We start from the raw sequence: 16920 nt of genomic DNA, 5'->3' as shown, positions 1-16920 counted from the left end.
TTCCCTTTCTCCTCAACTTTTTTGTGATGGGGGGGCGTTGGATTTTTAAATTCTTCCAAATAAAAAACGATTCCTCCTTTGTGTTTAGTACAACAGACGGTCCCATTTTTGGCCCCTCCTTCTACCCTCCTCAATAGGGAGGAAATGAGTTGTGGGAGCAGATTCCTCGCACACAGAGATCTCAGTAATCGCGTGGCTGCGTGTCACCAGCGCACCACAGTTACAGCAGCTTTTAATTAATCCCACCACCCTCCCTTGTCCGTTTGTGCCATTCTCCCCCAAACTTTTCACGACTTAACTTTTTTCCTCTGTGTTCGACGGTGTGAGTGTGTGTGTGAGTGTGTGTGTGTGTTTGGGTGTTGCGGTGGGGGGCATTTCTCTAACTTCAGTCTGTCAGCCCACTGCAGCGTTCTGTGCACAACTCGTGTAGTTACAGAATGACAGCGCTGTCACTTTTCCACACTTCTGAAAGTAGAAGATAGCCTGCTAGCTGCATTCATGCTTAAACCCTTCAGTGTCAACTCCACCGATTCTGCCTCTGAAAGTTTGTACACTTTCTGAACCCTAGGAGACCAAGTCCACATGTAAAGTTAATAACCCTTTATGGTGTTTGGCCTACACGAGGTCAGGGATGTTGGCCCTCTGCTGCGCCGCAGTGAGTCATGCTGTTCTGCTCGAGGACTGTAAAGAAATGATACCTTGAAGTGTCTGTGTTGTCTTCCTGGTCCCCCTATGAATTGTGACAAGTTGTATTTACAATCCTAAAAGGTGCTGACACTGCTGAATTCCCCGCCTCTTGGAGAAATACCAAAACACTGGTACCCTTTAGCAAATTTGTGCGCGCTGGCTGTCATTGAGGTGTGAAGGGGCTGCTGTCTCGGTGAATGCGGGGCAAGCTAGACCTCTCTGGAGAGATGGACTGAGTTCTCGCCTGAAGGTCATCTTAATAGAACAAATTCGGGCACACGTGTGGGAGAACTGAAGCCTGCGAGCATGAGATAGATATGTGTCGGCCTTCTTGTTACATCCATGTTAAATAGATGTGGTGGAGGCAGCGCTGTTTGATGGTCAGCATTGAAATGTTTCCTGTCACTGCGGATGAGCTCATTATTTTTGTTCGCTGCCTTTCTTGCGTTCCCCTTCCTGAAAGCCAAAGTGAATAAGACAGCTGCAGACGAACACTGCAGATGCAAACTTGGCCCTGCTATTCAGTATGACTTGGCTGTAGCGAGCATTAGGTTCGTAAAGTGGGCTAAACTTGCATGCGATTAGGCTGTCAACATCTGAAAATAATGAGCTGCAGACAGAGCCACATTGGCATGCAAATACTGTACTGACATTCAAAGCTGGCTTAACATGAATGACAGACGGGAATGAATCGAAGAGGAACTTTTGCCTCCCACTGCAGAGCTGCAGACCTGCTGGGTGAAATGGACAAGCTGGACTCTCAGAACCTTTCAGAATGAAATAATTATTCCCCTGCATCAGACTTTGTGGACAAATGAGACCGAGGGTCGATTAAGTTCTAAGGGAGACGTGGTGTTGATCTCATAAAGGGCAGCAGGAGATGTATGGCTACTTACAAGATCATTTAAACCACTTAATGGAGGACAGGAATTAATGGCTGCCATAGAGCCGAGTCAATTATATGGATATTTTCATAACATATTGTGTATAATTTATAGTGTAATGGCATCAACACCAATCAGCCCCTCTGCTTTTGTTTTGGTTATAGCCTGTTTTAAATGAGTTTATTGACTTTGTATTTTTGGCCGTACAATAAGTTGCCGTCTTCAAACAGTGATATAAAAGCAGTGTCATTGTCTGCTATTGTGGGGTGGCGCAATCTTGATGGCAGTGCTTCTTGTTAATTTGTATTAATGTCAGATAATTTAGAGTTACGATGGATATATGTGCACGCCTTGTGCTCTCAGGCAAAAAATTGGATTCATTAAGAAGACGGAGGAGCTGGTTAAGTTTTTTGGCCTTGTGGTTTCAGGTCACTGAGTAATGTGAAGAGATGGAGAGGGTCCCGGCCTGAAGGCTGGGGGAAGCTGGTCAGAGACAGAGGGGAGAGGACAACACCCCCGCATAGGACCGCATCACTCACACTGACACATCTCACACCACAGACACTTTTACTGCTGGACCAGATTGTGTGTCTGTGTGCGTGCGTGTGTGTTACTGAGAGCGTCACAGTCACGTGAGAGTCTCGGTGTGAACAGTGCGCACTGGTTCACATGAGCGCACAAGCAACGCTACAGAAACTACTAAAATATTCATAATAACATATATAGACAAGAGCGTGCTCACACATGCAAGCCTTCACGTGAGCCTCTCGCTTACAAATGCAATCATGAATGAGCGATGAAGATGGCTCGAAAAATTAAAAAAACATACTGAACCCTTTTAAGACTCTGGTCTTGTTTTGTTCATTGGAGAGTGCACAGGAATCCTCAAATGATGGAAAAAAGTTTTACAATTGCTGGGAAAAGGGGAACATTTGAACGATGTAAGAAAAGCGCTAAATTTCGACCTGATTTATGCGTATGAATCGTACACGTGGATAAAATTTAAAAAGCAAGTCCTTGATATTCCCTTTTTCCATGTTCTTCTAATCCACATACCAAATGAGCAAACATAGCACATGCTAATTTTACACACTGGCACAAGTTCAAATTTATGGGGAGACCCTGAGGCCTTGGTTTGGTTTCAGCATAGCTCGCTATTAGGAAACCATTAAATTATGGATCTGTATGATGTGCAAAGTGTATCGAACAGGAAGCAAGGGACGGGGTACCACAAGCTCCCCTTTTTATTTTTCACAAGTTTTACTTTTTCGGTGGTTTACATGCAAAAGGGTTTTTAGTCCTGGGCTGAATATTAATTTTTTATCATTTCATTACATTCAGGTTTCTGTTGGTTTATGTTGCCTGTAGTCAATCAATTACTCCCATTTTGTAGTTAATTAAGGTGCCCCAGCCTAGCATGCCTTATCAAGATGATAAAGCATCTCAGAAAAAAAACTTTTTTTAAGCCATTAGATAAAGATCTGATCTATTTCCTTAGTATATTTTTCCATAATTTCTAGGATCCCTGCTAAAAACGTCCTGTAATCAGTTCCAGAGTGTCTTTCCTGAGCAGGATGTCTGTGGACAGGTTGCCTGTCGCACTTCCTTGTGATTGGCTGTGTTTTGCGGACACTGACACATATTGGATTTTTCATCTCTCGAGATCTTTGAACTGTGCCTGACCTGACCTCACTGACCTCTAATCAGTCATAAGGTTACACGGCCTGTACTTTTTTTGATCCTAATAATGGCGACGATGGAGAAAAAACAGCTACAGGCAACGGTGAGGTCATCCAGGGGTGGTTTGATGGGAGCATCTATAGGAATGCAAATGTGACCGGCTGCCTGACCAGTACATTACAATAGGAATAACAGCAGCCTAGGGCAGACAGTGCAGCTGCCCCCATTAGTTTTAATCGCTGGGTTACATAAAAGACAAACATAATTAAGCTTTGGGTGTGTCACACAGGAGACAAATGTATGGGGCACCTTGTGTTGTTTAGCAGAGAGTTCTCTGACCTCAGCGAGCACTTGAGTGTGATTAAGGAATTGTTTAAAGGCAGAGATCAGTCAGGGTTCATGAGTGATAAGTGAGGTCACACGAGGTTGTCAGCAGTCTGGTTCATCAATTTTGTCTCATACTTGGATCAGCCGAAATGCACAAAGCAGCTCTGTTATGTATTATTTGCAGTGAAAGCCACAACAATAGCCTGAAACCCCCCCCAATCCCCCTTTTAGATAAACTGTAATTTATCACATAGCTGCGTGAATTTGTGAGAGTGGCCTGCAGCTTCAAAGCGATCATCTCACTTCAGTCACTACAAACTAATTTAATTTATTTAATCCAAGAGCTAAGATTGCTGCATCAGTTAAGGATTTGCACTGCGCTCATAGTCTTAGCGGCTCAAAAATAACACCTGAAGTGTTTTGAGAGGTTCTTGCAAGTGCTCCACATTTGGACACTCTGCTCAAGCACGAGTGATTTTCCATTTCTCAAAAAGTTTTTGAGCCACCCAAGTTATCAGTGAGAAGCTGATGGCTGTGAAGCTAGTCGAGATCCTTGCTTAAATATTTTGAGTCGTGCTCGATAAGAGAAATAAGAAAACGTATTCTTGGTTGCTTTAAAGGCAGATGGAGGCACATTATTTTTAATATTTTAGCTGTCTTACCCTCAAATTCCTAATTCAAATGTGACAAAACTGCGACTGATCAAAGAACAAAAAAAACTATAGACGGCAGACGCATGACAGCTGTGACTATTCAGTGTACTAAAATTGAACCGTGTTTATTTTAATTTGCAGTTAATGTCATATTTTTAGCATACGGGGCAGGCTTACCGTATACTTAAGGTTTAGATCACTTCTGCAGCTTTTAGTGGCTTCCTTAGCTGTAATTAAAGCTTTCACAGTGTTAAGAGCTTGTGGGTGTGTACATTTTTTTTATTTGAACTGAATACTTTAAAACTAGTATAATCTAGATAATATGTTGTATTTTAATAGTGGGCTTACGTGTGATTTTATTGCTTTTGCATGCATAGTTTTTCATGGGAGGAGCTGCAGCCATGTCAGTAATTGTGCTGAGCACCCGAGCTGTGTATATATATTTCTGCTGTGTCCTCTGCAGAAACAGGTCTGCTTGTACCACCCTCCATATGGTGGCTTGTTATTAGTTTTCAGTTGCCCTGGTGCCAGGGAGGTTCATCTAACCCTAGAGTCCAGCGTCTGCATAGCCCAATTTCTACTCCACTGCGATATTTCTCTTTCTGGCCAATCGAATAAGTCACACATGACTTAACTGCACGAAAGAACAACAGCAGCCTCAAGCAGATGTTGCTCTGTACACTGCCCGTGGAGTGGAAAAGTGATTTCAAGAATACTATCCGAGTTTCTGTTTAAGGGCTCAGCATGTCTCTGAAGGGGAGATGCGGCTGTGAGCGAGAGCCTCAGAGTAGTGATCTTGATGAAGGATAAAAAATACAGCATGTTTTTCATCCATAAAGCATTTTTCAGATTTTGTGCCTACTCTGTAATTTGAGACATAAATCAATAAAACAGGTCCCGTGTAGCCTTCTTTGTTACCTAACTGCACTTAGATTGAGCTCTCTTGAGTGCAAAAGATAAATCAGAAATTTCATCAACGCCTTGTGCGATGGTAATAATTAAACAGAATAAAAGAAATATTATTCTTAAATGGTGTTTGTTGTACTTAAGAAGTAGGTAAGGAGGAGCAATGATATTTTTTTCACTTTTATTCTGTAATATGACCAATATTTTTCATATTCAAGTGTGTATGAAAAAAAGTCACTGGTTTCTTAAAAAGCTAAATACAATAAGCATTGGATCAAGGCACATACAAGACTGGCCAAAGGGCATACAATGCACTTTGGTTTTCAATTGTAAATAACAGTTGACTTCAAATTGTGGCAACATAAATGTGTTCATTTGAAAGAAAAAATTACTACAAAATAATACTCATAACAAGAAAGAGCTGCTGACACGGTGTAATTCTAATAAAAGCCAGCATGTTTTGTGTTTTTGGCCTGGTGACTACAATGACGTATGGTACACGGTACTGAAGAATGCCGCCATTGTCATTTAGCCATTGTTGGCTTGTACAAATAGAGATAGTGGGGGTCCTCTGTGTCAGCCTGTCCTGTCTACTTGTTTCGAGGAGCAGAGGGCTCCTTTAGGTCAGTGTGCTTTATCTGCCCTGTGCTGTGGCCTACAATCCTATCAGAGACATTTTAACCCTGCTTGGGTTGCTTTGCTGTATTTCTTCTTCCTGCAAACAGAACAAAATAACACACCGAACAAAGAGAAAAAAAAAGCATGACACCTCATCTTTAGTTTCCGTACTCCACACCTGGTGAATACTGGAGTAAGATTCTTGGTCCATAATAAATGGAGACAGCTACTGACTGCTCATTGTTTTAGATGGCAACATGCCTGCTTTGTATATTAGTTGATCAGCTGTGCCTTAGTTTACGTCATGTCATTTTTTTGCCTTTTTGTTTTTCTGACAGCCACAAAGTTAAAAGAATGACCTGTGCTTATACTACAAGGTTTTCTAAAGTCTGATTGTTCAACACAGCAATGAAAACCCACTTTCACAGTTGACAAGTCATCATATCTTAGTAGAACACAGAGTTTCTTTTGTTGGTCGATAACCTTAAGCAAAGGAAATACAGTACAAATTACTACAAATCCCTAAAATATAGAATTGCAGTTGGTTACCATACCCACTGATGGTTCAGTGATGGCCCGCAACTGGAACGTTCTCCATCTCCATAAAATGTCCTTAAATATAAATTATATGGCAAATGTACAGAACATTGCTTCCTTAGTCTTATAGATCCAGTGTTTTGTAAAAGTCTTGCCACTCTGTTTGAGTCAAGCACACCTCATGAATGTCCGTATGCAATATCATGAATGGGAATGGTCTGAATCTGGTATTCCACTGTCTCTGTAGCTCCTGTTGTTAATACTGTTGTCATTATGTGGACTTTTGTATAAACTCAGGCCATTAGGTGGGAAAATTGTGTGTATCACAAATTCCTCCTTGGACACAGGCAGGTGATTTATAGGTATCATCTGAAAAGAAGTTTCTCGTATTTCTAGGATGGAGTTGTCCTTTTTAGTGCCAGCCTCAGCATAGTCATCCTTTCTCCGACGGCCTTTGTTATAGGTGCAGTTCCTGGAAAAAAGTGAACCATTCCTATGGACGTACCAACACACCAGCGCCAACATGATTATTGCCAAAAGAGCCACAGCCCCTCCAATGATAGCAGCCAAAGGCAGACTGGAATTTTTGTAAGGCTCCTTCTCCTGTTCTCTGTTTAAAGTTGTAGTCGGGTGGTATGACTTGTGAGAGCCAGTCTCTGTCTCGATGCAAACGGGGGTCTCGTCAGACAGGTAACTGTTGCTGGTCTCCATGGGAACCATGCATATTCTATAGGAAGACTCTGGCTCCAGCGCCGTGAGCAGATACTCTGTTCTCTCCCCCTGCACGATGGTTTCAGTAATAGAGCCAAAGGCAGGGCTGTGCCCCAGCTTTAGCCAGCTGAGCCGCAGGGCAGTCATGGGTTGCGACACCCTCCATGATATGTGTATGGTATCTGCACCACTTGACTTCACACTGATGGTGATGATCTTTCTGCCTGAAGAGGTGGTAGTGCTGTGGTAATTTTTACTGATGTTAGGCCCTTTTATTATAGGCCTCCTAGTCACAAACACGGGCCACTGGGGCTGTGATGGGCGTAGAGTGTTGGAGACTGTGCTCGTCTCGTATGTGGAGAAGAGCTCTGAATCTGTGCAGTCAAACATATCTGTAGTTAGGTCTTTAATTGCCATCCCTTTGACCTTATCAGGACCCTGGCACATGAAACCCCGTACGTTCACCTTAGATGGCAATGACCGCAACCAGTCACGCACCCATTTCATCTTGCAGGTGCATTGCCAGGGGTTGTTGCGCAGCAGGAGCTGTGTGAGATTGTCCAGATCTTCAAATACGCCCTGTGGGAGGCTGCTCAGGTTGTTAAGAGAAAGGTCCAGGCGATACAGCTGTCTAAGGAAGGCAAAAGCCCCAGGTGGAACCCGATTAATATGATTTTCTTGTAGCTGCAGCTTCTCCAAACAGGTGCCTGGCAGATTGGCTGGCGGCATAGTGAGGGAATTCCTCACCAGCGAAAGCTCAGTCAAGTTGATCAGGTTGATGAAAGCCATCTCACCAATCCCACGGTTGTTGAGCAGGTTACCATCCAGGATTAGTCGCTTCAGGTTGATGAGATCTTGCAGCGATTGCTCTGAGATGGTGGAGATGCGGTTGTCGTCAAAGCGTAGCTCCTCAATGCTCATAGGCAGGCCTGAAGGGATGGTGCTAAGGTGGTTTCTGGAAAGAAAAAGCAGCCGGAGATGATTACTGTCCCTGAAGGCCCCCTCCTCTATGCTGACTGCTGATACAGAGTTATCATCCAGGTGCAGTTCTTCGATGTAGGGAATTTGAGCTAAAGAGGCATGGGTAATCATCCGAATGTTGTTCTCCTGAAGGTGGAGCTCTTTTAGCCCAAGGGGAAGGTTAGTAGGAAACTCATCCAGATTATTGCCGTACAGGTAGATCTTCTCCACCTTTATGAGCCTTCGAAGCTCTGAGGGAATGCCCGAACTCTTAATGCGATTGTTTTGCAGAAACAGCACTGTAGCGTCCTGGGGTATACCAGTAGGGATGGAAGTCAGGCCACGGTCATTACAGTAGATAAAGGTCCCATCGCAGCGGCAACTTGAGGGACATGAGGCAGAGGTCACCAAGGGGTTAGCAAGACCCAGCAGCAGCCCGATCCTGATAAGGAAGAGGATGAAGGACTTGCACTGACGCACCATCTTGAGGGTGTGTTGCCTGGCAGTCTAATCACTCAAGAGCCCCTGGGGAGAATACACAAGTGTACATTTAATGCACAATGCCTTGAAAGCGCAGCCAAATTCCTGTTTTCAGAATTGCTGGGTGTTTGAAAAGCTGCCTGCAGCACTGGCTCAATTAAATATGTGCTGAAAGAATCATTTGAATCCCTAATATTTAATTTATATGATTTGTTTATCAGGATTATCACACAGTGAAAATGTATCTTTTGTTTCACAATATACTCATTACGTAAATATTCTAATCTTTGTGTAACTTTACATCTTTACTACCCTGCATTCCAAATAGTTAAATGATGCTTTGTCTTAAATAAAAAATGTTGCACCTTTGCACCTCTGTGAATTAAAACTGAGTGCATCGACTTTTTCCCCACGACTTCTGAAATGTAATGCATTCCCAAGCTTTACACATTTCTCAATCTGAAGCCTCTCTCTCATTGCCACAGATCACAGGGGTGAAAAAAGTCAGGCTGTCTCAATGAACTGTCGTGAACCTGGCATACCTTAAATGCTGACAGATTAATACCAATGTCCTTAGTCTCTTGAATAAGGCTTGATTGTAAATGTTTAACATACCGGTATTAAAAGTTTCGATTTAAGAAGTTATTTTTCAAATAAGGTTTTCTAAAGTCACAAGAATTTTGCACAGCAGTGTGTTAATGATTTTTGCTGTAAGTGTGTATGGCATGTTAAAAATGCTAAAAAAAAAAAAGACAGCGACTGTTACATTATTATAGTAAATATATATATTATATTTAAGGGTTGTGGACTTCAAACAGACAGCCTTGACATCAACAAAATGGCAAAAGCAGAAAGCATCTGTCTCTTTTTTCATCAGCTATGTGTACGTTGCCCTTTACTTTAGGTACTACTGAATTATTTCTTTCATTATGCATTCCTGCCATGACCTCTCTTCCTGTACATCTAATTAGAAAATGCTGATCTGGTGAGTGAAGTGGAAAGAAGCAAAGCCTTCTGTATTTGTCATACCTGATTTATACGATGTGGTAAATCCTTTCCAGCCACCTAAAAATCCAATCAAGATTTCCTCTTGAATTTGCTCTTATCCTTTCTCAAAGGAAAAAGTTTGTCCAAGGGGTTTCTTGTGATATCCTGATCTGGTCAGTGTTTGCTGAGCTGATCCTTGTTTGGACGATGACCTCCTCTGTGTGGGCAGAGGCTCATGCCTTCAATGAATTTACCATGGCAGATAAGCCTGTACAAAAAGCATCCCCTGCCACTGACAAAGCATGTACTCTCAGGTAATATTGAAAATCCTAACGATTGCTGCAGCTGTCAAGCTTAACAGCCATAACCGCAAATTAGATTTTTGGGGTGTTGTATTGTTATCCGTTTGTTGTACGTGGCGGACTTTTGCAAAGGCTCCTGTCTGCAATCACGGCCGGCAGGCATGATGAGTTCACACAAAGCTGGTCTGAGCCATGCCAATCCCCTCTGCCACAGGCTCAATCCAGGCCTGTTCACTTGTGTACTCCAAGTCTTCAGGTAACCCAGAATCCTCTGCTCCCTTGTTGAGCCTGTATACACATTAATCCAGGGCTCTGGTCCTTTTTCCTGAAGCAGATAACCAGTGTTCTCCTCTCCACTAAGGAGAGAAACAAGGCAAGTTGCTTATCCTTCTGGGCACAGCCTCTCTCACGTATCTGCAGCTTGAGTCATGCTGTGCACTCCTCACACCTGGGATGATGCTCTGAAAAATAACCAAAGAGCAATGCATTCAGTTTTTAAATGATCAGGTTTCATTGACTTCACCTTGTAAAATTGCAAAAAAATGTAATTGCATTTAGAGATGTTTGATCATGGCTTCTGCCCGGCCTTATATTGTGACTTTGTATTTAGAAGAACCCTCTAATGCAATACTAAAAATACGCCTGTTGACCTTTTACAGTGAGCCACTCCAACAGACCACATTTCTTTTCTATCCCGCTACAAGAACGTCCGTGGATAAAAAGCCAGCACTGATTCAAACCCCACAGCTCAACAATGGCTACGGGTGGAGCTCCTTCCTTACTTCAGTACGTGTTTTAAAAAATAGAGCAGATCCTGTGATTTAAAAAAAACTAAACTAAAAAAAACGGTTTAGAAAGTCCAGATATTAGAGGTGGAAGAAGAAACGATCCAGTCGGCGCCTGCTGAATTACTCACATTGTTAAAAAGATTTCATGACAAATGAAGGCTGTTCGAATTTCCTAAGAAGAGGATGTCTGGTGCGTCCATCCCTGTCAATCCCAGCACCTCTCTGTGACCTCTTACCTCCACCCCATCCTCTCTTTACATTCTGTGAACGCTCCTTCTGTTTGTAAAAATAGAATTTCCTTTGCCAAGGAAAATGTTATGGTTCCCTTTTACAACACAATAGCTTTGTGTCCTAAGCATCCATGTGACCTGTTTGCTGCCTCTATGCTGTAAAACATGTAAAGGTAAATTAGGAACAAGAGGCCCAGCCATTTAACAGTTGTAACCCATGACAAGGAGAAGATTAGGGAATTGAGAGGCTTGTAACTCGATTACAACTCCTGAGATGCTGTCTCATAATAACGCCCCCCTTCCTTCTGTTCCATCTAAACACGGGTGCTCGGTCCAGTATTACATTAGTAGTAGATTAGAGTCTGGGGAAGAGAAAAAAAAGCACCAGATGTGACCTCTACTAACTTGTAGACTAAAGGAGTCTGATGAGGGGGAAAAAAGATTACATTTAGTAATGGAGTTCTTTAGAAAATGGTGGGATGATAGAGGAATATGTGCTGTCTGTCTGGTGGAATGAACTTTATGTGCAGCACTTAGTCAGGCTATTTCAATTTTAAATAGCCTCTTTCACCTAAAAGTTCTTCTTTCCCTAAATGTGTGCCGTCTTGATTTGAATACTGGAAATGTTGGCATTAGGTAAAAGAAAAAAACGTGCCTCTACGTTTCTGCCGAAGGAAGAGCTGTACTCCAAAATAATAGACTTTTGGGGTTTGAGAAAGGGTGATTGTCACAAAAATGATATGGCACAACATTTCCTTTCTTTAGCCAGAAAAACCCTAGCATAATAGAATGTAGCTCAGTGTCCAGTATAGGAGATGATGAGATGTGGGTATTCATTAAGAACATGTGGTAGAATAATCTGTCGGCCTCGGTGTGCTCTGTTATATCATGTGTGTGATTTATCAGAAGTGTGCTTTGAACATAGCACATCATGCTTATTTTACAAGAAAAACAGTCAGGCCTAGACGCTTGATGGTCTCCCCCACCACCCCCACCCAACCCCAATTTTTTTCCATGCTCTTCGGATTTCAGGAGAGTGGCCCCCTCTCCATTGTTCGCTACAAGGCAAGCATGTGGACCGTGTAGCCTCACAAAGGGGGGGGGGGGTCTAAGGTTTTTGGAACTTTTATTCAGACAATTTACGAAATGCCTTAACTTAAAACAGTGCATTATGCAAACCTCCTGTGTTCCCATTTACAAATGCACGCCCAGCCAAATGTATGCAGTTGCGCGCACGCAGTGCTTTGTTTCCCGTGCACACAATCATTCTGAGAGCAATAAACGGTGGGTTCAACGTTTTTAGTGATGGATGTCTTTCTCCATCGTTCTAATAAGCTCCGCTGGCAGGACAAGGGATTTCTCCAGCAGTCAGAGTGGATTCTGCTTCATTTAATCCGAACTGGCAAAGTTAAATTGAGCATCCTAGTAAAATTGCATGTTGGTGTACAGCAAGTTACCTTTCAGTGAAGAGCGTGGGAGGCTCGCACAAAGCTGGACACCGATAGCCATTGTGAGCTGAACACGCATAAATGCACATTAAGCTGCAATAACAGAGCCCAAGACTCTGTGCCCTGTAGGCATACACTGCACAAGAAAGGCTTTGGTAGAAAAAAATTCATATAGGAACAATTTCATGCCTGTCAAAAGTATTGCAGATTATAATGACTTTTAGTTCAGTAAAATACAGAATAATATTACATGGGCTGCATTGGTGGGGGTGAAGCTCAAGAAGTAGTAATGGCTGGCTGCTAAATTATTCATAAGCCCTGAAATTAATTTTGAAACCACGGTAGAGCCTTCCATTGGGAAATCATTGTTGTTTGTATCTGCTGTTGATCTTTCATTCTAATTCATAATTTAGAATTATGATAGATTGCACAGTACAGTCATTGTGGGCTATGTTTTGCTCAGATTCGCTCTCTAAGCTGTGTGCCTGCAACATCAGCTGGCACAGCGATAGCACTTAAGGAAACAGTCAAGGTGGACAAAGATTGTTTGGGGCTGTATCAAAATAAACGGACCCCTTTAAGCTGATTTTAAAGCAAAATTAATAGTTTTCCCTGCTTTTAACAGAGGTGAGATTTTGTCAGTGGGAACGCTTGCACGAAGCATTGATTAACAATTTAGGAGATTGTATGTCAAGACACCTGGCAGCGGCCTACTGTGTGCCGCTGAGACACAACAGAACATTCATGGTCACATCTGAATGCACAGGGACACAGAACACGTTTCAGCCAAATAGAAAATGGGTAGAAATCTCTTCGTTTAACGGATTTGGTATGTGGCCTCCTGGTGTTGTCTTTAGATGGGCTGAACAGATGATACTTTTGCTGGACCATTAAGAGCATATATAGGCCCGGGACAGACGGGGGTCCCTCTTTTGTAATAGCCTGAAAGGAAAGATCTGTAGCAGCGGCAATTGTTTTTCTCCACATGGGGGTGGTAGGCACTGCAAGATAAAAATGTGTGCGAATCTGTGTGTGTGTGTGTCTGTATGCGACAAGCAAACGCAGAATATTCATGTTAAGCTCCAAGAGCCTATCTCGGCACAGGCCAGACAACCACCCAAAATAGGGGGGATTTGTTCAGCCTCCCTACTGGCCCTACTACAGCTTGTTCTGAGTCATATGGCTAAGTTTCCCCCCCCTGCAGCATTTAGGCCTTGAAGCCCTGTTTACGCTTTTACTTTCGGTAACCAGTATGAAATGATGTGTCTCTTGCAGTTTAGGATTGATCATAAAAGATGCTGCCGAGTGGATAGATAAATTATGAAAAGAAGTGGATTAGGCCTCCTCAGAGCACGGTGGTGAATCAGAAATATGCCTTGGTGGTAATGAAAGACACCCCCCTCCCCCTTTCCCCACCCCCAAACCAATTTCACTTTTTTTTAATGCTTTGATTTTTTTCAATCATGGTGACCTGGTTAGTTGTCGAATTCCCTCTCACAACAACTGACTGGGGACTTTTGCCTCGGGCAGCTATCAGTGAAGACAATTGGCTCTGTTCTCACAAGTCTGCCACGTTTTAAAAGGCTATTTATTTTTACTGTCTGTCAAACACACCGAAAAACAATGAGCTACTATTTGCATTGCATGACAAGTCGGGTCAAGTTTGGATCCACTGCCGGTGATGTGCGGAAATTAGGCTCCAGCCTACACACACATACACGTATACACATATGTTGTTCAAAGCCTGGATGAACTTATCGTCTCACGAAGATAAAAAGCTGTGTTAAATTGGATTAACCACTGTCCTTGTCCTGGTGCTGCTGCTAAGAAGGCGTCCACTTTTATTGTATTGCTGGGATGGTGATCAGTTTGCATGCACAGAGACGAACACGGCGTTTCGTTAACGTGACAGACTGATCGAGTGAAGCTATCGCTGACTGTAAAGGCGCTTTTATTTCTTGATGCTTTAATAACACGGCTGTCACGGAGTCGCAGAGAGCTGCAGCTGCAGCGAAATGCCACACGTTTCTTTTAAATACTCGTTAATGTAACATAATGTGCTTTGAGTGAGCTGCTGATTATAAGCGAATTGATGAAACTTAAGTGGATTTAACTTTGTGCATTTGAAGGGCTTCTACTTTTTTTGACTACGCCCGTGCAGCAGGGAAAAGCTCTCACTGCCTATGATTATTATTGTTATTATTTTAGTAGCAGAGGAGGGTGGCGATGGGGCGTCCAAACCTGGGGTTGAGTTTACAGTTGCACAGCAGCCTAAAAATTTCACTCCCTAGTAGGTTGCATCAATAGTAGCATCAATCCAAGTCGTCTAGACTGTGATTGTGCAGACGCTTTCAGTGGAGTTGTTTTTTTTTCCAGCTGCCTCTCCGTGTCTAAATCCGCGGGATCTGCGCTGCAATTCCAGCAGCACGCCGGGGTGTCTTCTCGCGCTGCGACACTGAGGCAGAAACAGACAGGAGAAGCAGACCGGGTGTTTGCTCTCAGAGACACACGCTGGAAAAAATAGAGGGACGCAGTACCCGATAGCAGCAAGTTGTTGGCACCAAGAGGGGGGGTTGAGACGAAGAGAAGAATGATTTCTGTCTGATTTCTATCTGCCAACCTGGGAAGAGTGTCTACGCTCAGTGTGTGCGTGCGCGCGCGTATGAGTGCCTAATTTGGATATTTTAGAAGAAAAGAAAGTGCACTTGAGATTTTTTTAAATAAAGATCGCCCTGAGACAATCACCTCTAAGAAACGCAGTATCTCTCGCCTGAGCCGAGTGTTAGAAATAAGGAGGGAAAGAGGGCAACTAATTAGATACAAGCAACTCCTGAGGATTCCGCATTACTTTCAATTCCTTCTGCCAGAAAGAAGATCCAAAAAAGATGAAAAGGATGCATTCCCAACAGGACTGTACCATCAAAAAATAAAAACCCAAAACAAAAAAAAAGCAACTCCGCACTTACCTCAACTTAATCAACCAAAAATGGAAAGTAACAGGTATCCTCTTATATTTAGCTTCACAGCGTGAAAAATAATAATCCAATCCACGCTTAAATTCAGATCCCGAAAAATACAAATAAAAAAAAATATAATTAAAAAAAGTCCACACTCCCTCACAAGGCTAGAGCTATTCGGAGTTTATCAGAAGCGCCACTGCTATGTTTACTGGTGACCCCATCACACGCATACACAATCTGCTGGCTGTGCGAGGACATAGGTGCACGGATAGATCTCAATACAAATGTGGAGTTGTGTTTGCCTCTAGCTTTGCTTCAATAGAGCACTGATGTCATATGGAGGCGGGGTCTCTCTCTCCCTCTCTCTCTCCCTCTCTCTCTCTCTTTTGGAGATGCACGATGCAGTGTTGTTTGGATACACTAGAGGGAGTGGAGGAAAGGGGAAAGCCACTCACATCCTTGTTAGATGTGTGCACTTAAGATGAGCGAGTAGTCACTGGTTGGAAAGCATCGCTGGCTGGCATCAAAAGACAAAGAGGTGGGAAAAAAACTGGAGATGTACAGTATGTGTGTGCATGCTGGTGGAAATGAGATACGCCCTAAGCACTTTGGCGGCAGTGGTTTGCTTAAGGAAGAGATATCGGCAGCTGTTATTATCATTGGGTGTTCGTTTCAGATGTGCCAGGATAGTTGATGATCAGTTTGGGTCGGATGTCAGATGTCATCATTTTTCAGTTTCTTTTTCTTCTTTTCTAAAGTAAAGAAATCCAGCATTTCAAATGCATGACCTGCTTCATGCAACAAGAGTAGGATTATATCTTTAAAAAAAAAGTTGACAGGTAATGAATATTGGATGATGTTGTCGCAGTGAGCCAGAATAATTCATCACAAGAATTTAGGGCCGTGTTGCTAATTCCTAATATGTGGTTGACTCTGTTTGTGTGGCTAAGCACTAATAGAGGATCTGTAAGAGTGTGTCTGTGTGTTTATACATGAATGAGGTGTCGGTTGCTCAGAGATACCTGAACTGTTTCTTGCCGCTCGTGCCTTCTCTTTAACCCTGTTCGGTTTCATAGTTAAACGAGGCCAAACAGTTGGTTTGCTTCCTTCTGGGTCCCGAGCATCAGTGACTCATCCTGTTAGTCAAAGGACTGTACAGAAGAGTTGACCCAACCAACACTCTGTCCTGCCCTGCGTCATCTCCAGTGTTTCCCCCTCTGGCGAACTGACATGGCAGACACCACAGCCGGGCGCATTGAGCTGCAGTGGAGCAGCTCTGTTCATCTGCTGCTGAATATCAGCTTCCTGTCAGTGGCATTGGGTCAATAATCAGATCTGCGTGATGTATGCAGCTGTCGGTGCAATGTGGAGACTCCTCTCTTGCGTGTCATTCACTCTTGCCAATACCACTTTTTGTTAATTACCTCAAGCCTATTATACTATTCAGCTCTGAGTGCCTGGAGGGTCTGCATCCATTTTCAGTAACCAAACAGGTTTGTTAGGTGTTATTCGCTTGTTCTAAGGAGACTAAAATATCAAGCATAAACTTTATCATGCATTCTGTTTGTCATAAGAGAGAGCAGTTGCCCTGTAATAATTAATGACAGTTTAAAGAAAAGGCAAAGAGAAAGAAAAGCAGTAAAGTAGCATAGAGGCTCAATAATAGCACGCTCTTACAACAGCTGAAAGGAATTAAACTGACACTGTACAGACTGAGGCCGGTTGCAGAAAATTACAAAGTATGCATGCCTAGAAAAATGCC

The 16920-nt window shown here is 43.0% G+C and overlaps 2 protein-coding genes across 2 annotated transcripts in view; one reads left to right on the top strand and one right to left on the bottom strand.

Moving 5' to 3' along the window:
* macrod2 (mono-ADP ribosylhydrolase 2) overlaps positions 1–16920 on the top strand; it is a 438355-nt gene that overhangs the window by 68026 nt on the left and 353409 nt on the right. The gene's annotated exons all lie outside the window — the stretch shown is intronic.
* flrt3 (fibronectin leucine rich transmembrane 3) lies at positions 6234–15427 on the bottom strand. The gene is made up of 3 exons (XM_085368816.1): positions 15165–15427; positions 9473–10193; positions 6234–8488 (listed from the first exon to the last, which is right to left on the bottom strand). The coding sequence occupies exon 3, from the start codon at positions 8444–8446 to the stop codon at positions 6494–6496; it is 1953 nt and encodes a 650-aa protein (XP_085224942.1). The 5' UTR covers positions 8447–8488; positions 9473–10193; positions 15165–15427; the 3' UTR covers positions 6234–6493.

Source organism: Diplotaxodon limnothrissa, linkage group LG13, assembly GCF_057381915.1.
Source record: "Diplotaxodon limnothrissa isolate DT_005_m linkage group LG13, D_limnothrissa_male_GT1.1, whole genome shotgun sequence".
Lineage (NCBI taxonomy): Eukaryota > Metazoa > Chordata > Actinopteri > Cichliformes > Cichlidae > Diplotaxodon > Diplotaxodon limnothrissa.
The sequence above is the reverse complement of the archived record's forward strand: the minus strand, read 5'-3'. Positions and strand labels throughout refer to the sequence as shown.

Bases quoted from the DNA above. Each gene is read 5' to 3' on its own strand.
- flrt3 (XM_085368816.1), bottom strand. From the start codon at position 8,446: ATGGTGCGTCAGTGCAAGTCCTTCATCCTCTTCCTTATCAGGATCGGG.